The sequence below is a fragment of the Drosophila ficusphila genome, unplaced genomic scaffold (assembly GCF_018152265.1).
Source record: "Drosophila ficusphila isolate 14025-0441.05 unplaced genomic scaffold, ASM1815226v1 contig_197, whole genome shotgun sequence".
Lineage (NCBI taxonomy): Eukaryota > Metazoa > Arthropoda > Insecta > Diptera > Drosophilidae > Drosophila > Drosophila ficusphila.
The window spans coordinates 5794516-5819767 of record NW_025064091.1 but is presented as its reverse complement, the minus strand read 5'-3'; the positions used below and the strand labels follow the sequence as shown (position 1 = coordinate 5819767).

Below are 25252 nucleotides of genomic sequence, written 5' to 3'. Positions count from 1 at the left end.
GCAGCTTTGCCAATTTCTTTACAAATTTGTGCCATTAGCACCCCTTCTTCTTTCCTGTTCCTTAATCTCATGCATACAGGGCGTATACTTAACACGTTTTTATGATTCAGATTTTCCTGCTGAGTTCTACCTCGTTTTCCATGACCCAAGGAAAATGTTCTTTATGTATATGAAATTTACAACCCATTTGGTTAAATATCTCAGCTAGGACGTCTATAAATTTTCAAAATTATGGTGTTATTCATACTCTTGGGAGCGGAACTTTTTATCGACCTTACTTTCGTTTAGGGTGTTTCCACATTTCCATTTGCAGTCATAAATAAAACATAATTTAAATGCATGTGGAGCAGACACACACATGCTTCCTTTTTTCATCAATTCGCAATTAGCATCCGAAATTATTATACATTTTTTGTGGGGCAATTAATCGCTGTCCATTAATTGTCATAAAATTGGCTCATTAAGTCATTAAACTTTTTTGTTTTTCGTAGTTTTTGTTATACGAATGAAGTTGTTTTCCTCTCCGTTAATCTCTTCATAAAGCTAATTTAAATATAATGATATTTGAAACAGTGTCAAAATCATTTTGATTGAAACAATTAAGCACTAAAAAAATATTTACAACTTGTAGAAAAATATTGGCGTATATTTATTAACCTGTGCGTGTTCTTCTTTAGTTGTTTATTTAATGTTTTTTTTTTTTCTATTCATTTAGCGATCACTTACCTTCGCATCTCATCTTGAAATTCCCCCATATTATTATCCCGCCCCCAACTTTAGCTTTCGTTGAGAGCTTTTTGAATTTTCTCCATTGCCAAATTGTTGCGCATTTCTATGTGTGTGTGTGTGTGTGTGTGTGTGTGTGTGTGTGTGTTCCGTTCCATACCGTTTCGTTTCGCCTGTTGCCGTTCCGTTTCCCGCTCTTAGCATCTCTTCGGTTTTGATGCACTTCGCCGATTTCGTCGTTTGTCGTTAGCTTTCGTTGCTCTGCTTTTCGTTTTACTACCATCGGTGATGTCACAGCTTGAAAATAGCTGAAAATATAGAAAGTAAATAGAAATTTGATCTTTCTAATAAAAAAATTTGTATTTTTGAATATATTTCTAAAGAAAAGTACCTAATATCTACAATGAAGTTTGTCTGTATGTTAAAACTTATCTTATAAAATAATGCAGTAAAGAGACCAAATTTAAAGTGTTAAAAGAATGTTAGGAAAGTTTTTAGTAAGGTACTACTATAAATGTAATTATATATTTTAGTAACAAATTTAAACACCGGAATACAAAGTATAACCCGAAAAGGTTGTGTTGAAATTCTAAAAAAAACATGCACTTTTGTTTAAGAAATCTATCTATATCTGACCTTCAAAAAAAGCCAAGAAAAAGTGCCGAAGAAGCATCACTGGCCTAAGCGATTCCCTCGTCTAGCGAATTGCGGCTCGGCTCTTGGCTTTCGGCTCCTGTGTTTTTTTTCTTCTGGCGCTTTTTGTTGGACTGGCTCTGGCCCATTGGTGTTGCCTCAGTCACCGCATTCGGTTCGTTCTGTTTTCGACATCTGCCGCCTCGTGCACGCGCGAAAAATTCGGGGAAAAAAAAACGCCACACAAAAAACAGAAGACATCCACTCACACGCCACAAGGCAACAAACAATATGAATACGAACAAAAACAAACAGAAGATAGAAAACTATTAGCCATATCGGAGCACAAGAAAGGAAATTCATTAAGTTATAAATAAAATGTGTCACGACAGTTCCAACCCTGAAATAGTGGACTCTAGAGCGAACCAATTGAGATTTCATTTAAATATCGGTTATAACCGAAAATAAATAGAAATTTTCGGAGCACGAGCAACAGTTTCAAGTGGGTAAAATAAAAGGGGGAAAGGGGGGACGAAGGGGATGATGGGGGATTCGGGGTATCGAAATAATCCAGCGATACTGGAGCAGAAAGGTGTCAGAATGCGATTGAATCTCTCCCAAGTGTAAATATCTAAAGTGTGATTAGGAGATGTGCGATGATTCAACAGCAGACTTTCAAATGATTGAATGGGAAAGTCCGTAATTATAGCATGAGCATCAGAAAAATATATTAATTATGCATGAGTCATTTTTATAGCCTTGTTATAAAAGTAAGCAATGGGAAAATATCAATAAGTGCATCTGGCAAATTACCATTGTTTACAGATAACAACTAAGGAAGGCATACAGATAAAAAAAAACAATACCAATTTTATTAGCAGCTTATCAGAAAACCATGTTAACAAATTTCAATGTTAACAGAAAAGACAAGAAAAAGGGTAGAACCAAACAATTTTAAGATAAGAAACGTTATAAACGAATTGTTGAGCAATCAATGGAGACTCAACTATGGGGAAAAAAACTAAATTTCAGAATTAGACAAAAAGTAAGAAAGCTATAAATATGAAAGAAAAAAATGTTGAAAAATTCAGAAGATGGGTAAACGATTGGAACTCAAGTTTTTTTTTTGTGGACGAAGAATTAGATTGATTGAGAGAAGCAAATGGAGGACAGCCTCTTGTCACAACTTTCGAGCAATCTGCACTGGAAATGCCTGTCCCCCCGCTCCCCGCCCCCATTTCCCTTCGCCAGGTGCAGTGCGTGGAAAATTTGAGTGGGGGTGGGGGTGGGTGTGGAAATAGTGGGGGAGTGGGTGGCCCTTTTTGGTTGGGTGGGTGGGTGAAAAGAGGTTTAGAGAGGCCCGAGGCTTCTGCTTCGTTCTTCGCTCGCCAAGTGCCGCCGTTGCGCTTGACACGTTTTTTTTTTGTGCTCATGTTTTTCTTGTGCAGCCTCAGGTTTTCCACAGCACCCAATCACCCCACCCTCCTCTCCTCGCAGTAAAAACCACTCCATGTGTGTGCTTGTGTGTGTTTGCGTGTGTTTGTGTGTCACTTTGTTGTGTGTTTATGTTTTATTTTCATTTCGTGTTTCTTTTAATTGCCAACTGCCTAGCGAGCGCGTCCTTGAGTCTTCTCTCCCTCCCCTCCAAACCTCTCCCCCTTCTTCACCCCATTTCCATTCCCGCCCCTTTTGCCCTTTCACTCTATATTTAAACGCATCTCTCAATGAGTTTTTTCTCCTAACTAGCTGCAGTTGCCAAAAGCAAAATAAACACTCAAAATTAGACAGAATATATGAGTTGTGTGTGGGGAGAATCGTTGGGAGACTCGGCGGAAGATTCCCCCGTCGTTAATCAACAATTTTCATTGCGGCAAGATCCCCATTACTTTCATGATAAACGAGCGAGCAGTCGAACAGTAAAAGCTCATAAAAAAGTATGTTTTGGATTTCATAAGCTATAGGAAAGATTTAAGCAATTTCTTAATCGTCAAAAAGTTTAGAACATAAACAAAAAATGTTGCAATGTAATTCTGTTGTGTTTTATTTATATTTTCTCATAGTTTTGAAACAACATTCCCTCTATAATTGATTTAGGTATTTTGAGATTAAAAGTTTGTTATTTAATTTTATGGGTTCAGTTCTTTTTTCCATTATATTATAATATATATAGGCTTCTTATCAGCGATTTCGTCTCTTTTAGGCAATTTACTGTACAAATTATAGTATATACCTCGGCATTTGTTGAATGGCGTGCGCTGAATTGATGTGAATTCAATTAAAACAGTCGCCGTCTGAATTCCTACAAAAGGGTGGGGGTTTGTGGGGAAATAAATTAAAAATGAAAACAAAATCGAATGAATGAAAACAACTGAATAGACTGTTATCGGATTGATCTGATATGATCTAGTTTGGTTGTATATATCACCAGAGGTCAAATTGTTCGGCTACCATTGCGTATGCGTAACTTTTTATTTGGTATACGTAACTTTTTTTTCTGATATAAAAAATCTGTATGATTTTGTTTTTACCATAATTCCCTTTTCTCTTTTTTACAAGCACATTGTAATGTTGACCTTCCCCCTCCCCAGATTTTTTCCACGCAGCCAATGTCCTTTTTTTTTATTTCCTTCATTGATTATTCCAATTTGAAGTGCAGTCGTGCGGCTCAAGTAAAACTTGGCAAATTCATAATATGCACGGCGAATAGAAAAGCGACCGTTGAATGAAAAGTTGAAGGGAAAACGAGTTGCTGGGGGAAAAAAAAGCCGAGCACTTAAACATTACACCGGTCCAGTTCTCACCTAAAAAGTTTCATCTTCCTTTGCCGAGACATTTTTCTTTGTTGTGCTTTTTATTCGAGGAAATTCTTGTACTTTGTGTTTGTTAGCCAGGATGTCCCTTTTGGTTTTCGCAGCTGAGGGACAAGCAACGAAGAAAAAAGCGCGAAGGAATGCAATAAAACGTTGTCAACTTTTATATTGCTCTGCCGGCAAAGTACTTAGTACTTGGGGGAAAGACCGAACGAAAGGAGACGACTTCAAGTGCTGTAAATACGAAGGGGAATTAAAGGTATCGTTAGCAGTACAGAAATCGCTGAACTGAGGAGGCGGGAAATTATGCTGATGATTGGTATTTCAATAAGCACCAAATGATAAAACTCACTGAAATAATAATAAACATCAAATCGAAAAAAGCTCTCTTATACAAACTCATTGGAACTGTCGGCTTCACTTCCAAAAAAGAAACTCTTGACTATGCAGAAATAAATACGAATCAAAACAGAAAGCTACAAATCAAAAGTTAAAATGTGCCCGAAAACGTCGAAAACCACACCGCTTCTCCTGATCGCCGGGATTTGTTTCGTGATCGTTTTGGTTGGGATCACGGGAATAACCCTGATCAACAACATAAACCTCTCGAACATCATTCGACTGAACGAGAAGGTGGCGAGCGATAGTGTTAGCAACAATGAGAATCAGATCAAGGAGCTCAACTATGTGAACAACCATCCGCGGAACGTGTACCTCAAGTTGAATGCCACCAGAGAGGAGGAGGAGGATGAGAAGATGCAGAAGGAGCAGCAGCAGCAGCAGCAGCAGGAGCACTTGGAATCCCCCAAGATATCCGCTGTTATTGCCGGCAGTAGTCAGCCCACCAAAGCTCGGGATAATCAATTTAAGGAGGAGTCCTCGGAAGCCGCCACTCCTCCCACTCCCACTCCTTCTGCTCGCTCCACTTCCGGAGTTTCCAGTGCTCCTCCTGCCTGGAAGTTCCCCCCTCATCGGTGGACGCCCCACCTTTGCCCTTCGGCGGGGTCAACTACAATGCCTCCAGCGGTTTGATTGATTACGAAAAGCGAAACCAAGTCGTCAAGGTGAGTCAAGGGTTAAGGGTTAAACGCCGCCTGTCTGTTTGTCTGTCTGTCTGTTCGCCCCAGGGGTCAAACGGAGATGTTGAAGGTGTGAAACTCAATAGGTGTATCCATTTCAAATGCTTGACCATTTGGGAGTTTTTCTTTGGGTTTCATAAAAGAAGGAGAAAAAGAAAGGATGATTTTCGGTGGTTGAAATGAACCTTTTGTAAATGAAACTAAATTATATATTTACTATTTTAATTTATTATTAAAAATAAGCTTACCCTTTAGCTCACAGATACAAGTTGAATTAAAAGTTTTCTAATAGAATAGCATTAAAGGAAGTCTCTTTAGTGATTAGCCCATAAATAATCATCAGTTTTCTGCAACCGATACCATCTGGCTCAAGTAAAGGAATTAACACCTTATTTGCGGCCATCCTTTAGCCGTAAGGATGCCCAGTTAATGAAGTGAGGATGGAATATCAGGATGGCGATGGCGATGGCGATGGCGCTTAACTAACCGACACTTGCACACGGATTAAATGGACAGCGGCGATATTGAAACACCAGGTTGCCGTTAAACAAGCACGTGACAACAACAAGGGCAACAAGACAAAAAAAAATATAGAAAGAAGTAAAAAAGGGGGAAAGGCGTCAAGTTGCCAGCTGAAGGAACACAAACACCAACACACCGCATATTGCACCTTCGAAGCCGCCGACGAGTAACCCCCTTCAAAAGCCGCTTAAACCGCCCAACTTAGCCGCCACCACTGAATGTGATCTAAATCTTGGCGTTTATTACGCTCACTTGGCTCCTTCTCTTGTACAATTGCCATTACGTGGTTGGCCATAGTTGCCTCCCCCCGAACCCCCAAACCCCTCCCCCCCTTTCCCCTTCTCTTTTTGCGCAGTGGAGGGGGGAGGGGGAGGCGCCACAAGAGGAGGTCCTGTGCCAATTGCTTTACGCTTTAACGGCTCAAAAGCCCGTGTCAACTGGAAGTAGATACGTATAGAACGTGGAAAACGAGCGACCTTGACTATGGCGATGCGCCTAAACAAATTGCAGTTGCAAGTACACTGCAACCAACAAGGGGAGAAAAAGGATTAGACAAAATTAGACTTGCCCCTTCATATTAAGAAAAACCTACTCATTTAAAGAATCGTACAAAATAAATAACTAAAGTGAGAACACAAACTAATAGTCCTCCAAAGTATGACACAAACAAAGTGCCTTAAATTGAAATAGAAAAATAATCAAATAAGTATACCCATTTTCTGATCACTCACACTTCTTTTCGCATCACTTAAGCAACTTATAACCTTTCAACAATGTTCACGAGTTTCTCAATTGAGACAACAAACATCAAACATGAATTAAGAGAGCTTTCAGTTATTTAAGGTTGAATCCTTTGTCAAACATTTTGTGAAACGCACTCAACCGAATTCCAGCTAAATTATTTGCATTAAATCACACTTTAAAAATGTCAATCAAACCGAAATGGATTTAGTTGTCGGATAAGGGGACCCGAGGACAGCTTGATTAATTTGAATGAGAACTTGAACCCAGATTGCATTTTATTGACTTAAATTTCCATTTACCTGCTGGAGATGGATATACCTCAATTACTGGGACAATGATTTCCATTTCCAAGAAGGGAAATGCAAAATAGTGTGCAAATATTGCAGGTGGAATGTGTGATTACGATTTCCCGGGAAAACCTCACTGAGTGAGGGGTGAAATACAAATGAAGACATTTATATATGAGAGGAGAGAGTAGCTTGCGAATCGGCATTTTCCTTGTTGATACCAAGTTGGTGGGGGCATCAAGGCGGATAATCTGAGGAAAACAATCTGTTGCAATTTAACTTTCTTGTTTCTCGTTGGCTTACTTCATCGCCTTCGCCTCTGATGTTTTATTCATTGTTCTTTTTCGATTATTTCCCATTGCAGGTGAGTTAACTCGGAATTCATGATACGCCTTTCTGATGGGGGAAGTGGAAAACTACAGGATATGTGTAACTAAAGCTGCCAGAAGTATCCTTGGTTGAGTATGAGATTAACTTTTCAGATTAATTTAGATGGATACTTTAGGTCAAAACTAAACTTTAAACCTCTCTAAACTCCTCTTAAATACATATAGTATATCTTATGTTGGAATACCCCTTAAACACACTGGTAATGTTTTATGTTCAGACTTTTCTCTTGAAGAAGCCTTAACCTTGGTCCGGAAAATCCATTGGAGGCAATTTCCCGCCATTTGTTCTTTTCTCATTTCATTATTTCTTCTGTTTTCCCAGTTTGTTTTGCCTTTTTTGTGTTGCCTTGTTTTGGTTTTCATGTTCTACACATGTCGGCAGCTAATAATCGAATTGTGTTCAGCCATTTGTCCGCCCTTCCTTGCTAATCTCCGCCCCCCAAAAGCCGCCCACTGCCTCCCGATTTTCCACCCGTATTGCCCCATGTACACTACAACGGGAATCCGAATGAAAATTGGAGAGGGGCTGGAGAAGTGGGTGGAAAAGCGAGGAGAGCGAATCGAACGAAGCATTGAAAAGCCAAACGCAGACAACTGAGCCACTTGTCCAAGGTGAAATAGGCGAGAAGGAAAATGGGGAAAAGCGGAGGCGAAATGTGCGAGGCTTTTGGGGGACAACATTGCGTAGCATTGACCAGTTCAGCTGGCCGCCAAAAATTGCTGGGCCAAGTGGAAAACCCACAGAAAAAAGCATGAAAAACTGAACAGTAGTTGAAACACAACTAGAATGAAAAATGATCCTAGTTTCTCTTAAAGAATTTAAAGTGGAAAATACTTTGAAAAATGCAGATTACTTAATACAGTATATAAAATAATAATATCCTAGGGTAAGGTTTTAAAGTTTAAAAATATAACCTAGTTAATTAATTACCTAACATTTTACATTCCTTTAAATCTTGTATGCTTATGTCGTATTATAGTATTGCAATTTAAATCATTCCATGTTACACTTGAATTATGTAATTTCTTTGCTTCGTAAATAGGTTCTCCGTTTTCATGTTTTGTTCCACTGTGCGGTCATCAGTTGGACGAGAAAGCTAATGACAACAACAAACACTAGTGCAACACTGACACTAACCCACTTTTGTTGTTTTGTCCTTCTGTTGGATCAGTGTGTGTGTGTGCTTGTGTGCGTGTGTTAGTGCGTGGGCATTGGCATTGCTTTGGTATTTGTGTGTGTATTTGACCGATGGCCATGTTTTCGAGCATTTTGACCGTTTCGTTTTGACCAGTATCATTGTCAATAGCACAGGGTCAGCACAGGCTAAAGCGGCTAGTTAACGAAAGAAAACGAGAGCAGAAAAGCTCATCATACTCGTACTGTGGAATTTGCAACATAAGCGGCAATAAAGCCGCGAGAAAAGTAGGAAAAAGAAAAATCATTTCCCTTTTTTCTTTTCTTCAAAATATTCTTTCGTATTATTTTAATACAGATAGAAATTTTTCTTATGACTTTTCCCCACAGTTGCATATATTTTCTTAATAGTTTTCGTTTGTTTTAATTTTTTGTTCGCCAACAAAACTTTTGTTTCTATTTTGTTTTGGGGTTACGCTCAACCCAACTCCCAAAAATCCCCACAATCGCAGCAGCCGCCGGCACCTTAATGCAAATAGTTGGATTGTTTTCGTAAAGAGTACCCTGTGGCAATTAAATATCAGAAGGTATGCCGGACAAAAGTTTTTGTTAGAGAACCAAACAAACTTTTCCAACTGGGAGCAAAAAAAAAAATGTTTAATATACAGGGAAATATCTTTATCTTTAAGCAAAGAGTATTAAGTCAATTATAAATGAGAACCTCCTTTTATCAGCTAAAAAATAAGTAAGTCACATTCTCTTACGATTTGCGGGATATAATTTCCTTGGATAAAAGAAAAAAACATAGGAGAAAGTGAAAGGAGATTTGGATTTGCAGAAGGAAAGTTGGGAGAAAATCTCCTGCCGCGTCTTTTGCATTATTTTATGGCCCCGAGCAAATGATTTTTCTTTGGCAGAGTTTCTGGATAAACTTTTTCGCTGCCAAGGAAGTTGTGGTGTGTTTTTTTTGTGCTTTTTTATTTTTGCTTGTGTGAGTGTGCATATTTTTCGCATTAAGTTTTCAACTTTTACTCCTTTATGGTATTTTTTCGGTATTTTTGTTGTGAACTCTTTATCTGCCGCTTTGTTCCGCTTTTGTTTGGCCAAGAACTTTGTGCTCAAAAGTTGCATTGAAAATGTTTTGGATTATTCAATTATGGCCAGCTAAAGATGATGCACCCCCGCCGCATTTTTCCTGTTTTTCCCATCCGCCTGTCTCCGTTTCTCTCTCATTTTTGCAATTTCAACTTTTCATTTTTTGGCTGTAAAGATTGCGCTCGTAAATCGCCCGGATCTCCAGGGACTGTCATTAAAGTTAGATGGCAATGGAGGAGGATTGGGGATTGGTGGAGGGGGAGGGGAGGGGAGGGGGAGGCGGTAGGCTGTCAGGGGGAGTGGAAAGATTGGGAAAGAGAAAACGATGCGGTGGAAGAACGAGAGGGATATCTTGTTCGGCGCGAGGCTTTTAAAATGAGAACACGCCTGAAATGAAATGCCATCAAGTGAATGACGAAAGTCACGTGCCAGCGGCTGACGGAAAACAATTCCAGCGAGTGCCAACATTCAGCTGTGGCATGCCTCAAACTCAAACGCTAACTAGAAGTGTGTGACAGGCCTCACTGTGCGAAAATTTTTGGCAACCAGCAATTAAATGTTAATGTGGATTCTGTAACACTAATATTATATCACTTTGTTAAGTTTCCTGCCCTAACAAAATGTTACTAGCATTGTATGCATTACATGTGACATTATCTCATATATTTAGTCTTGAATTAATGTTTTCCAAGTTACAAATTTACCGAGATTGCCCAGAAAGGCAGGCTGCATTATTTTCTGTGCTGGTTTTTGTCACCTGCCGTCTGGGATGTGGACACATTGTGGCATATGACGAGTGTCTCCCACTTGCTACCTTGGCCCCTCCTCCTCCAATTCCCGCTGGTTTGCTCCTTTGCTGCCATGTTGGGACATTCCATTGCGGAAATTATGTTCCAGCATACCAATACACAAGGCACATACGTTCAAGTACAGGTGGTATTCGTAATACCATCAATTATGGTTTAAAATAGCATCCAATAATTATAAACAGCTTCTTTCTACCTCTTACTATCGGTAGTTATCCTTCCAACTTATTTAACTAAGCATCACAATTTCCCAATTTTGTTTGCCATTTACGAGTGCTCACTGTAGCTGCACGGTGATGTCGCACTCACGCACATCCATTTGAGACTGACATTCCTGCGCCTGTGGCACGTTTTGTGCGACGTTTGCACATTGCCAGGATATAACTTGATGCTTAATGAAGACATCCAAACACACTCACACACGCACACATAAACACACACACCCACACACTGGCAAACTGGCAAAGTCAGATGGATGAGTGTGTATGTTGGGCCACAAGAATACCAAAATTATTCAATCAATCAGTCAAATCCATCAAGCAATTTCCGTAAATTAGTCGACTTGATGATTGAGATACTCTGCTCTTTTCCCAGTGCTTAGCTACCACTTAAATTGAAAATCAGTGCGGGTTTGGGGGTATACCTATATTAAGAAATAAGTTGTAAAAGAAAAAAAGAAAAAATTCTGCTTTCTTTAAAACATATTTTAAAGTCCTTCTGTGTTGATTATTAGTACTTTTTACTATTTATAGTATGCATTCAAATCTATCTTATTAATATGCTTGTGTTTCTTTACTTCGTTAATATTTACTTTCTTTACCCTTTTTCCCTTTCCCTTTCATTTAATTTAATTTTGTTTTCGTTTCGCTCGCAGTGGAAATTCCTGCATGTCATTCATCAATCTGGGCTGCGGCTCATTAAATCACGCAAAATCTGAGAAGAAACAGCCGGAGGCAAAAGCACAAGAGTTGCTTCCATTTGAATGCCCGTTGACCTCAGTCCTCAGTCTTTAGTCCTTCGTGTTTCGTCCTGCCTGACATCCGTTATCCTTTTCCCCCAGTTTTTAGCCCACACTTTCTGCCAGCTGTTGTAATCCGTTTAAAGTGTTTTTGCGGGCTGTAAACATTTCGACTTTTAATTCACTGACAGCGGTTCTTCATTTCGTTGCCGTCGCTCTCTCAATTCTTCATCTCCAACTGACCACCGGCTTTGGGGTTTTCCGGAGCTTATGAGCCGTGTTACCGGATAAATGTTGTTGCTTTTTCTGCTGGCATTGTTGAGAGTATAATACGCAAATAAAACAATGCTAATTACGTTAGGTAAAAAATATATAAAATAAACAGGCATGAATAATAAAACGAAATGAAATCAGTTTGAAAAAATTAAAAGAATTATAAAGATAATTGGGCCAAGTAAAGCCATTCGTATTAATAAAATATTTATGAAAAATGTACTCCGTTTATGCTGAAATCCAACTCAGCCTCAACCTTAACCCTCAAAGCTGACCTTAACCCTTTAATAAGTTGCGTGATATGCGATCCAACATTATGGGGTTAAAGCCAGGTGGTTTTGGGCGGATTGTTCCGTTCAGTAGGTTATGTCAACGCGTTGGACTCTAATTAATTACCGGGAAAATTGTTAATATTTGTTCAGCCCTCGCTCGCTGTTTCCCCCTTTTTGTTGTAGCTCCCTTTTCCCTCCAGCGAAAGCAAACATAACAAGGAGTTCAAGTGGCGGGGCTGGGGGAAGAGTGGTCCTTGGTCCTTGCTGAGTGCTTTGTCCTGTGGTCGTAATTTAAATTTTACAAAAAAAAAAAAAAGTACCCAAATGAAAGCCACACCAAGCGGGCGGCGAGGAAAAGGAAAAGCTGGGAAATGGCGCTCCAAAGTATGCAATGCCGAATTATGCTCTGTGTGTGTTCGCGCTGGTGTTCCTGTGTGTGTGTGAGCGGAAGTACATGGCAAAATGCAAAATAGCAGAGGCCACACCAGCACAAATACACACACACACACACACAGGTGCATAGCCAAATACTTGCACTAAGCTAAATGGAAAGTAAAAAAAATGGAGAGAAAGCTTAACAGAAAGTTGTTAGTTCGAATTAAAATATTACCCTTATCAACAATAAAATCCAACAATTAAATAAAAACAATCACATTTAAAAATAATATTTTCGTGGCATATTTAACCACATTGAATTCCAATATATACAAATTCCTTTTTAACCAGTTAATAAAAGAAAAAAACAACTTTATTCATTTGAAAAAAGAATTCCAATCAAATAACATCACATTGCCTATAGTTTTTCATAGGGCAATGCCAATGAAAAAGATTTTCCGCTGTCCATTTCATTAACATTTCTGCGGCCACCTTCACATACGTGACTTTCCACTCTTATGTGTGTGTGCGCGTGTGTGTGCGGAACTGGGCGATTCAATTCAATTGGAAAAAAGGGAAAATCAACTCAAACACACACACACATACACGCAGTAGGCAAACATTTCAAGCGGAGAAACTAAATATGAAACGAATTTCCACGAAGGCCAAATATTTAACGGAGAGTAAATATAGAAATAACGTAAAATGTGCGGAAATCTGCATATTGTAACCATGCAAATGATTGCGATTTGTTGAGGGTTCTTTAACGTTGAATGTTTGAATGTGGCCTCTGCACACAAAACGAGTATTTTCGATTTCGATCCCGGCTTTGAAATTATTTCTATGGGCCTTTATGGCTGCGATATGGAATTCCATATTAAAAATCGAAGTGGAAATACTGTTTTCATTAAAAATTTCTAGATGAAAACATCTGGTTACTAAATTGAATACTGTTGGTAAAATAATTCAAGCTCTAAAGCAATTTGCAAAATAGTCGTACTAAGTAAATTCCACTTTTTTTTCACTTTCAGATGATGGAACACGCGTGGCACAACTACAAACTGTACGCGTGGGGCAAGAACGAATTGCGGCCGCTGTCACAGCGTCCCCATTCGGGCAGTATCTTCGGATCCTACGATCTGGGAGCCACGATTGTCGACGGGCTGGATACCCTGTACATTATGGGATTGGAGAAGGAGTATCGCGAGGGTCGCGATTGGATCGAGCGTAAATTCTCGCTGGACAACATCAGTGCGGAGTTGAGTGTGTTCGAGACGAACATTCGCTTTGTGGGCGGCATGCTGACAATGTACGCCTTTACGGGGGATCCACTGTACAAGGAGAAGGCCCAGCACATTGCCGATAAGCTGCTGCCCGCGTTCCAAACCCCAACGGGCATTCCCTACGCGCTGGTCAACACCAAAACCGGCGTGGCCAAGAACTACGGCTGGGCATCCGGCGGAAGTTCCATCCTCTCCGAGTTCGGCACCCTCCACATGGAGTTCGCCTACCTGAGCGACATCACCGGAAACCCACTGTACCGGGAGCGAGTGCAGACCATCCGGCAGGTGCTCAAGGAAATCGAGAAGCCCAAGGGCCTCTACCCCAACTTCCTCAATCCCAAGACAGGCAAATGGGGACAGCGTAAGTTTCGCGGGGGTTCAACGAAAGCTCTTTAAGGCGTCAGCCAACTCTAGACATTCAATTTTAACTATGATTGAACTTAAATTCAGTATTTGAATAACCACAATGCCTAAACTCTAACTCTATACCCTTCTTAACGAAACACTTCTTATTGTCATAATATAATCAATATATTGAATGGCTAGAGTTTGGTTTTTTCCATTATGACTCTATTTCCACTGAAAAAACATACTGAATTCATTTCTCCTCCACAGTCCACATGTCCTTGGGCGCTTTGGGCGACAGTTATTACGAGTATTTGCTGAAGGCCTGGCTGCAATCCGGCCAAACTGACGAGGAGGCCCGCGAAATGTACGACGAGGCGATGGTGGCCATTCTGGACAAGATGGTCCGGACCAGCCCCGGCGGACTGACATACGTTTCCGATCTCAAGTTCGATCGGTTGGAGCACAAGATGGACCATCTTGCCTGCTTTTCGGGTGAGTAAAAAACATGTTATGGCTTAAAAAATGCTGGGAAAATCCATACAAATCCATTTCTTGCTAATCTTGAAAGGGCGGGGGTCTCAAAAAATGGAAAAAATGGCAGCTTGATAGATATTTAAGTAACAAATTCATAGAGATACACCACTTCTAAATCGGATAAAAATTATAAAAGTTATGGGCATTACACTGTGCGACAAAAAAATGTTTGAGTTGATTTTTTCTTATTTTTCACTTCTACTAGTCAAAATAAGAATACAAGTTTTTGGATTTGTTAATATCAATAGCCAATCAGCTTCTACGCACACTCAAAGGTCCCAAAAACGCGTGTTTTTGCATATTTCACAGCCTTATAATACCATATTGGGAAAATATTTTTTCACCGTTATAAGCGTTAATGCAAGTTCAATATCTATTAATTAAAATGTATTAAGCAAATATACCGTTAGGCTTTTATAACAATGCTTTAAAATTTTTTTCTCCCAGCTCTATACTCTGGGCGACTTTGTATGGAACTTGTTACGCGAGGATACCTCTGAAAAAGCCAAAAAAAAATCAGAAAAAAATTTCACTTAAAAAAAAAATAATAGTTTATTGGAAGTAAAAAAAAAAATAATATTTTGTGTTAAATATTTTCATAATAATAATTTCATAAAATTTATCATAAAAAAAGAAATCCTATCACTTAGAAGGTGGCATAAATATTTTTGTGCATAACTTATGCCCCTTAACCGAAAACAATCAAAAAAGTAACTCAAACAAACATTTCGTTAAATTTTGTCGCACAGTGTTATTGGAGTACATATAAATCTATTTACCACGCATTTAAATCCTTTAATAATCTATCTATATCTATTGATAGATATTTAAGTATCAAATCGGATAAAAATTATAAAAGTTATGGGCATTATTGGAGTACATATAAATGTATTTACCACGCATTTAAATCCTTTAATAATCTATCTATATCTATTGATAGATATTTAAGTATCAAATCGGATAATAATTAGAAAAGTTATGGGCATTATTGGAGTACATATAAATGTATTTACCACGCATTTAAATCCTTTAATAATGTGTTCCCATGTTGCAGGTGGCCTTTTCGCTTTGGGAGCTGCCACGCGTCAGAACGATTATACGGACAAGTACATGGAGGTGGGCAAGGGTATTGCGAACACCTGCCACGAGAGCTACATTCGAGCACCCACTCAGTTGGGTCCCGAGGCCTTTAGGTGGGTAACCCAGCTCCCGAAATCCCAAAAAAGAAAATCAATAAAATATAAATGGCTCCGATTACCCCACATAGATTCAGCGAAGCTGTGGAAGCGCGAGCACTGAGATCGCAGGAGAAGTACTACATTCTGCGGCCGGAGACCTTCGAGAGCTACTTTGTGCTGTGGCGCCTCACGCACGACCAGAAGTACAGGGACTGGGGCTGGGAGGCGGTACTCGCATTGGAGAAGCACTGCCGCACGGCGCACGGATACTGTGGCCTGCGCAATGTCTACCAGCAGGAGCCGCAAAAGGACGATGTCCAGCAGAGCTTCTTCCTCGCCGAAACCCTAAAGGTAAACAGGAGTGACATTCGCAAAAGAAAACTTCGATTAAGTGATATAGAATAGTGATTAGATCTTGTGAACTCAAATTAATGAATTGCTTTCCATGCAGTACCTGTACTTGCTGTTCTCGGACGACTCGGTGCTGCCCTTGGACGAGTGGGTCTTCAACACGGAGGCCCATCCGATGCCCATCAAGGGAGCGAATGCGTTCTACAGACAGGCCCCCGTAACGCTGCCGGCTTCGAATGCCTCGTAAAGGGGCGCCTCGCTGCGCCGCTGGCTCGTCGGCCTGTCCCTAGCAATGCACCTTACTTAGCTCTCGATATTTGCATACTTATCGTGAATTTTTTTTAATGTTTTTTTTTATAAGTTTTTAGTTAGTTTACGTGAAGTAATGACAACTGCGTACGAAGAAGATATTGTATGATTACAATCAGCCAGGCACACACACACTTTCAATGTATCATATTTATAAAGCTTGCACATATATAGGACCTAAAACCTAAACGGATATATCGTAGTTTAGCTCTAAACTGTTTGCACACAAGTTTCTCCGAGTCTCTCCGTTTGATTTACGTTATGGAATATAGTAATCCAAAAATAGTTGACAGAGGTGCGCGGTGAAAGGAGACCTCAATTTCCATTTAAACGCGAACGATGTAGGTGTTAGGCAAACACTCTTGATATTAATTACGATATTAATATTGATATATGATAAATGTGTAAATGTAAAACTCAGGTGTTCTAATTATGATTTTCCTTGCGTTCAGGCAAGGCTCTTTCTCACTAAACATCTACGTAACTATCTCTACAAGCATTCTATACGCAATCCTCGATCTGCGACTATATCTCTGTGTAGACTTATGGTGATCTTGGCGGGCATTTCGATCTTCGATCTTCTCTGCTGATTTCCAATTCGAATCTTTGACCGCTTTGTTTTGTACATAATTTCTATTGACTTTCCTCGCAAAATGAAGGCAGACGAAAATCGAATTGATATTTATACAAATATATTCTTACACAATATTGTTTAATTTGTAGCCTAAATATTTAAATATAAATATAATATAGAGTCTAGCTTACTTTATGTGACGAAAAAAATGTAACGCGAATTACCTTAAATCCAGAACATCAAGCGAAACGAAATTAAATAAAATATATATACAAATATAACTAAATAAATATATATTTATATTTGTATTTAATTAAATTAAATAAAACGTAGGCAATTGTTAAAATAAATTAATTATACGATGGCAAAGGCCGAGCGAATGGTAATTTAATTTTTAGCAACTGTAAAGGTTTTTTATAATAATAATACCAACATTAATCATATTTATAGTTCTATTTATGAATGTAATCCATAGTTTAAGCCACACATCGCATGATAAATGAAATATAGAAGTTATTCAATTGTTTTTTTTTTTTTTTGTAATAAACGCAGCTTAAGCTGTGTTAAGTGATTTAACAAACGTAAAAATAATATAAATCGTAAGCTAAGCTATACTAATGTAATACTGAAGAATTTTAACGAAATGTTTTAACAAAAGAAAATAATATCAATTTGATTAAAACGGAAAAGCAAAAAATCTTAAAAACACAAACTAATAATGAAGATATTTAACAAGCAAATATTAAAAAAAAGAAATAGGGCGCAAAAGAATGGCAAAATTAAAACTAACTAAGCATAAATTTAGACTTTACAGCAAACTTTTTTTGGTTAGATCAAATTAGAATTGAGGCCAATAGCGAGATATATGATATATCCGATGATAATGCCCGATACCCAGACTCGAACGAAAATTTGTAAATGCATCAGACACAATACACCCATTAACTGCAGTCCCTGAGCTGCTGGAAATGATGATTGTATTTTGCCTAAATCATAAGTTTAATAAAGATCTAATAATTAACTAATAACTACCTGTTTACTCACTTTATTTATGGTTGCCAGTTAAGCAAGATCTCTCCAGTTTTACAGCGAAGCCAAAACACCCTTTTTATTCAGCTTTCCTTTCTGTCTGTAAATATTTTATCTCGCTGCTCATTGATAGTTTGTCTGACTATAAACAAGTACCCCCGATCCCCTCCATTGATTCCACTTTGAGATATATTTATGTATCTGCCACACAAGCCACTTGGCAAGCGGTTGTCGAGCTCAATTAATGAGCAACCCACTTAAACTGAATGTGCGTATACTTAATGAAGAAACTTGCACAAAAGGCGAGCACAAAGCACAATGTGAGGTTAACAACACTCGCCGGCGATTCGAGAACCCGGAAAGGGTGTTCGTCGCGACAGATACATGCTTCTAGCCCTCTTTATTAACCCCTTTAAAACCGTTCTTTCCTAAGCCAAACAATAGTTAAATCCAAAGTTGAACCCTTTTTTTTTGCACGACTAATTAATGTTTTGGCAACAACCTATTTTGGATTTAATTTCTGCAATGTTTCACTAGGTAAAGTATTTCCAAAATACTCAGCGGGTTAAGGAAAATTGGCGTACAAAGTCCGACTTTTGCCAGCATAAGATCTTTTGGAAGGGGAATTAAAAGGGGAAGCATTGGCATGGCGAATGCGAACAAAGCATAACCATAAAATGGAGGAGTGCCAGCCGTCGATTGCATTCACCACCCAACCACCGCCCACCACCCAAAAAACCGAAAAGAGAGAACCATATTCAATGAGTTACACCCAAAGAAATGTATCTTTAATGAAAGCGTTTAACTGAAGCGTTTGGCTTAAAACATAAAACTCCTTAAATAATACAGTAACCTTAAGAATTAAATCACAAATGTTTAGAGGCAAGCCGCATTTAATCCAAAGAATTTTGACAAAGTTATGGCTTTAGGAAGTGCAAATTTGGCTCACATTTCCTTTAAATCGACTTTAATTTGACAAAGATATAACCTTTTTTGAGCTCAGTAATATAAATCAAGATGTAACTAGGACTCTTACAAATTTTGAGGATCTTTAAACGTTCAGTATTAGTTTAAAGCGTTTTAAATTGTGCTGTTGATAAATATAAAAAATATTAGTTATGTTTGGTAAAATATATCTACAACCTAACAGATATGTATAAACAAACCAAACTCAAGATCTTTTTCTTTAAATGTACCAGACCGGTCGTTCTCCCTCTCATTCGCTCCATATCTCTCCGCTCTCTTCGCGCTCTCTGTTTGGCGTTGTTGCTTTCCTTTGTTGACTAGACGAGCCCGCCAGACCAGCTGCGAGTGTGTGCGTGTGCGGTATGGCAGTGCCGTGGTTGTTGTCATACCCTAGGTTTCGGAAAGTCGCACAAGTGCTCGGGAAAAGGTTTGTCAACCAATATTTACCCACCCCAAAAGTTCAAACAAATTTAGATGTATTATTCTTAAAATAACGTGGAAAGTGAGCGTGAGTGCATAATATTTATTTGGCCAATTACTTAAATTAAACCTTCAATTTTGACAATAGCTTTTAGTAAGAAAATAATTCCATTTAAATACAAAAAATATTTATTTTTAAATAGATCCAAAAGAACCTTTCAGATTTGGGGGTGCAATATATCTTAAATGAATCTTGGTTAATGAACTTCAAATTTGCGTAAGGCAGTTAATTCCATCAGTAGATAAACTCTACAGATAGAAAGTAATTTTGTAAATATATTGGTGGAAATAATTAAGCAACCAAAGAACGTATATACTTTTTACTGCAGGGAATTTGATGGGCGAATTTGCCCGCTGAGAAGGTTCTACTCTTTGTGCTCGGCTTGTTTTTGTTTTTTGTTTTGGTCGTTGACGTTGCGGCGTCGCTTCTAGCAATCCGCACAGTTCGCGTCGAGACTCCGAGCAGAGCGGCAGGCACTCCACTCCAGTTGCAGCAGCAGCAGTTGCAGATACACAACCGAATCGAGACTAGATACACAGGCTTTGGCTTTGGCTTTGGCTTTGACTGCAGATATCCAGTTGCAGCGGTTAATCGAATCCCAGAGCGTAACCGGTGAAAGAAGATGCCGTTTCCCATCCATCCGCCCAAGCAGATGCCCTGCCCCCCACTGGCAGCACTTCCCCATCAGTCCGGTGGACAGCAAGCCGAATCCGTTCGATTCCGTGGGCGGTGCAGCGGCAGCGGCAGCGGCCACCCAGGTCAACATAGGGGTTAACAAACCCCCGGAGCCGGTATCCTATCGCTACTGCTTGCAGTGTAAGGCATCCGGTAAGGAGGCATCCACCAATGGCGAAAGGGAGTAACAAAGTAGCCCCTCACTTTTTGGAGGTGACCCATTCATCGACAAATCAGCCATCACCTGTAATCAGCCACTTCAATAGAGGACACACTTGTGAAGCCACTTAAAAAGAAAGCAATCATAAGGAACGCAGAACAAAGATTTGATTTTAAGCGATAAGCCTCACTATTCACTTTAAAAGATACATCGTATATCGGATCCAAGTAAACCATCCAATTTTTTTTGCACTGCTATCATTTTACAAAGAAATCGATCTGATCTTCCCAATGGCCATAAAACAACGTAATCTTTTAATGGACCTGATATTATAGGAGATCACCGTTCCAAATGCAGCCTAATTTTTTTTCTGTGTTGTTATTATTTAACCTAACCTAAGCACATGTTCCATTTATTTTTTGCTGTTTTTATTTGGGCAAAGTGTTTTATTTTTCGCTATAATTAAGTTAAGCGTTTTGTACGTATTTTATTTGTATTTAGAGCTAAAGACTACAGTTTATAATGCTTATGAATTTATGAATTTTTGATATATTTGTATAAGAGAAGCGGCTAATAAACGCACGACGCATTTTAAAAAACGAGTTCTACACAAATACACAAGCACTCTTCACATACGAGTACACATGCCATATGCTGGCTGTTTTTTGATTCCAAACTCAGACTTTGTTTGATTCTGTCTGTTTTCGTTTTCGTTTTCAGTTTCGTTTCGAGTCTTGGGTTTTTATGTTTATCAGATACTTTTCCCAAGGTCACCGACGCGAGGCGTCAAACGAACCAAAAAAATAAGGTGCGATAAGAGCGTCTTGATATTTCAGTTTTTGATTTGGAAAATTCGGGAATAGTCGGATGATGTTTCCAACGACTGTCACACAAGACAAAGTTCAACAAACCATTCAAATTAAGGCAAAGAGAGCGGAAAGCGAAAGCCGATTAGGAAAAGGGTGGCGGAATGGGGGGAGGTATTAATTGCATTCGCTCGTTGATGCAAAATAATTGAGCACTGTTCTCAGAGAGTTCGTTGATATGCATGCTAAGATGTGCATACACTAAGCAAAAAACTAAATATTTCTTACACTAAAAAAAAGTTAAAAAAAAATTACATAAAATCACTAAGGCATTCTTTATTTGTTTTTAATTTTCCCTGTGAAATGTATCATTTTAGTTTTATTTTAAAATATCAAACAGATCTGTTTTTTTCTCCCTGCATTTCACTTTATTTATATAAGGACGTGCACACATGTCTGTACTATATTTAACCTTATCGCGTGAGTCGGCGAGTGCGTGTGCGAAAAAAAACTGTAGTGAATACAAACAATCAAATTGTTTGTTTTATTTGACCGACTCACTGATAGGTGAAATTAGAGTTTTGAAATGACACAGTTAAGCATTTCATTTTCGGACTTCACATTTCGGCGTTTTGTTCAAATTAACAATTTATGGTTTACGATTTGGGGCCTTATCTCCGCTGATACGGTTATTATCTTAGATTGAGTCTAGCCAACGTGCCCCCTTAACTAAGACATACAAATATGGAGATATGAATTTGCAGATAAAAGTGAAAACAAACATATAAAAATAGACACGCCAACGAAAGAGAAAGTAGCACCTTAAACACCCTTGCAAATAAAAAAGTTTTTAGACCATAAGCATTTTCCAAACGCATTTTGAAGAACCAGGCAAACAGAAAGCTACATTAGGGTGTTACTCTTCGAGTTTCTTACTTGGAAAATTTCGCAATTAAAACTCTCATCTGATAAATGCTGTTTGTATTTTATTTCCCTAAGTTTTAATTAGAATTTTTTTTTAATTTAACCCAAATGCACTAATTTTATAGGTGGTACCTACATTATTTTAACTTATCCCTTAGTTTTTTAGTGGTTTTTCGGTTGTAATAAAAACAATAAGTTACTTACAGCCGAACCAAACACTGTTTTGAGCACCTTATGACCACAGTTAACGAGCCCAATCACTTTTTGGACGATTCAAAAAAAATGATTTTTGGCCAATTTTCGCTTTTTTGGTAAGGGGTAACATCGTAATTTTTTTGCGAAAAATGGCCAAATTTTAACTTTTTTGGGTGTTTATACCATCGGAATCAGAATTTTATTACGAATTCAACGATGTATGCCACACCACATTTGGGAGAGTACTTTCTCAGATATTGCAAAAAAACTGGGGTTTTTTTTAGCCATTTTTTGTAGTTTTGGGCAAAAAAAAACTTTTTCCATTGGTAATTTGTCTGTTATTTGGGCAAGAAACAAAAAAAAACTGGGCTTATTTGAGTATTTTACGTAGTTTTCGGCGAAAAAAACACATAAGTCGAAAACAAGCCGAAAATCTTTAGTTTCATTTCATGTTTATTATAAAAAAGATACATTTGATATACACAACTGATACCTAAAACAATGTGTTAATTGAAATCTAAAACCTGATGCACATTTAAGTAACAGTTTCTCGGGTGCCTGAATTCCCTGCTTCTCCAGCGGCTGCGCGGCCTTGTCAGCTTTTAAGTGCGCAGATTTCGTTTCAGCTCCTTCCCAATTATCGGCCAGCATGTTTATGTGGGCCATTCTCTCACAAGTCGAACAATTTTCCTTGTGTCCCCGTTCGCTGCCTAGATTGATGCCATGTGGATTTCCCGAATTTTCGCAGTAGGCCTTCTGTTTGTTCTTGGCCACAGCCATGATTTAAAATAATAATATTTAATTTTAAATAAGAAGAAATTAGTTGGCCGATGAATTTTCCATTTGTATGATGCAATTTCCAAATAGTGGGTTTGCTGTAAATTTACCAAATTTTGTTTATTTTAAGTACATTTATTTTTTTTCCTATTAAAATCGTAATTTCTTCAATATTGCTTAGCTTTTATGCATTTTGCTTGACATTTGCGATGACTGCAAGGGTGTATAAGCATCGGCCCGCCGAAGATAGCTTCCTTTCTTGTCAATATTCAGAAGTGTAGAATTGACTCTTCTCAACATTGTCCGATCATTATATTCGTTCGTGTTTTTCAACTTTTATGTAGTTGTGCCGGATGTCAGAGCTTTTACAAGCTTTCAGTTTAAAAAATCTTTTAACGGTATACAGTGTTGGCTAATCAGCTTGTTCTAGTCAAATCTATTTTGATTTTTGTATGGTGAATCCTAAAGTTTATATGTTAATGAATAGTTTTCTCGTGTCATTTTAGCCACGAAACTTTTAAGGCGTGCAAATGAAAGAGACATAGTACTTGAAATTTATTATTGTAAATATGTTGTGGTTAACTACATATTTAAAAATCAACGCCAAAGAGTGTGCTATATATTTTTAACAAAGCAGTGAGTAAAGGACATCTAAAAGTATGTCTTTTTTGAAGCTGAGTATTTATTTGCTTCCAAATTGCCAGCACTGCTTGTAAAAGCTCCCTCTCTTTCGCGCGGGAACCGTTCCCTCTTTTTCTCTCTGGCGACGGCATGCGCTCTCTGCAGAGGTCCTGCGACGGTTCCCGTTAGCTTTTTAATCATGTGGCCCGCTCTGCTCCGCTTGCACCTCCGTCGCAGCTTCCGCCGCGTCCTTCTCTTCGTCCATCGGCATCTTCGCACGCATTCGCATTTGGCGACGGCACCCGACGCAAAAGCAGCAGCAAAGGAGTCGCAGCAGCAGCAGCAGCAGCAGCAGCAGCAGAGGAGCCGCAGTAGGAGCCGCAGCAGTCGCAAACTCGCAAGCAGCAGCCACAGTCGCAGTCGCAGGCAGTCGCAAGCAGAGCAGCAAGCAGTTGCAAGGGCGCCGCCTCCGTCGAGTTGAGTCCTAATTCGCTTTCCACGCTTTTCCTGCATTTCCCACTGGCTGTCGTCGTTGTTGTTTGTTTTTTGTTGTTTTTTTCTTGTTGTTGCTGGCTTTTTTGCCAGCATTTTACGCATTAGAAACGTGTCCTGATTTTGGCAGTGACGACAGGAAATAAAAAACAAAAGTGGTACAACGGTAAATCGCAGTGTGCCAAATTTCGCCCTCTCTCGTCACTCTCTATATCTCTCATTATCCCGCTGCTCCTGTTTGTTGTCCACCTTTTTTTTTGCCAGTGTGTGTGCTCCGTTTTTTTTTTTTGTGCGGGAAAAAAGAGCAGAAATAAAGTGTCTGAAAATTTACAATAGCTGTAATTAACGGTTGTTTTCCCTTTTGGGTCGCAACAGGCCCCCCAAAATGTCCTGTTTCTACTTCTCTCTCGCTCGTTTTATGGGTGTGTTTTTTGGTTTTGCCTTAGGCCGAGTTGTTGTTGTTGTTTTTTTCTGAGTGTATGTGAGTGTAGGTGGCAAGCAATAAAATTTCATAATGGTGGTTGTACTAGCTAACACAAAAGCACTCTTACCAAATTAATTAAATTAAAAACAAAACAAGGCGTAATACAAATTACGATATACAAAATGAATGCATTAACAAACGCTCTGGCAAAAAGGATGTTGAAAATGGCAAAGTTGAAGAGATGGCAAAGGGAAAACTTCCACTGATAAAGTGACCCAAATATGGAGAGAAAAACCACACACGTTCAAGAAAATCCATCAAATAAAAGAAAAAAATCATTTAAATGTGCAAAAAAACTTACTTCAAAAAATCTTTAAGTTTGGATTTTAAAGAATAAAATAATTGGAAAGAGTAATTATAAAGTTAAATAATGAAAGCAACTCATATATTATTTACGAGAAACCGGATACTATTCGTTACTAAAAAAGGGAATCAATCAAAAACAATAGATATAAACAACATCTAAATTAAAAACATTTCTTTCTATAATTTAATTTAAACTGCTGCTGTACATTATTCGCTTGTAAAGTGCACATCATTGAATTCAAGTTTAAAACAAAGGTTTAGTTAAGAACTTATTTGTGATAATAACAGCATTGTCATTTTGTTCTATTCTTTTTTCTTAAGAAGATTGGACCAGCCCCCTTGAGCGTCTTTCTCCGCCCATTTTTTTTTAAACCGCCTTTTCCCACTTTCCCACCCACCGCATTCTTATCGCTGAAGAGTCACGTTTTTGACCCATTTTCACATACTGGTGCCTAAGCCTATACAGATGGCATAAAAGCTGCTGCGAGTCCTCTTCTACCCCCATTAACCCATGCAGCCACTTTACCCTCGAGTGGCTCTCGCTGATGTAATGCCTGCCATTCGATTTGATTTGCTATGGTTAACCAGATTTGCTTGCCACAGCCATTCGGCATTTTGCGGTTGCTAATGTCTAGTCTTAACACTCGAAGAAAAG

General features: G+C 38.7%; 2 protein-coding genes across 5 annotated transcripts in view; both read left to right on the top strand.

The window, feature by feature from the left end:
* Positions 1–17393, top strand: part of LOC108097486 (mannosyl-oligosaccharide alpha-1,2-mannosidase IA) — a 51033-nt gene extending 33640 nt beyond the window's left edge. For all 4 annotated transcript variants that reach the window (XM_017199788.2, XM_017199787.2, XM_043209535.1 and 1 more), the window contains 5 exons: positions 13136–13748; positions 14003–14227; positions 15324–15462; positions 15537–15798; positions 15899–17393. In XM_017199788.2, coding sequence (XP_017055277.1) covers positions 13136–13748; positions 14003–14227; positions 15324–15462; positions 15537–15798; positions 15899–16045 — 1386 coding nt within the window. In that variant the 3' untranslated portion in view covers positions 16046–17393. The remainder of the gene's footprint in view (positions 1–13135; positions 13749–14002; positions 14228–15323; positions 15463–15536; positions 15799–15898) is intronic.
* A 2268-nt stretch (positions 17394–19661) lies between these two features.
* LOC108097577 lies at positions 19662–20591 on the top strand. Its single transcript, XM_017199964.2, is given in 2 exon segments — positions 19662–19818; positions 19820–20591. Coding segments are annotated over 2 exon segments (240 nt in total). The 5' UTR covers positions 19662–19779; the 3' UTR covers positions 20021–20591.
* Positions 20592–25252: the final 4661 nt, after the last annotated feature.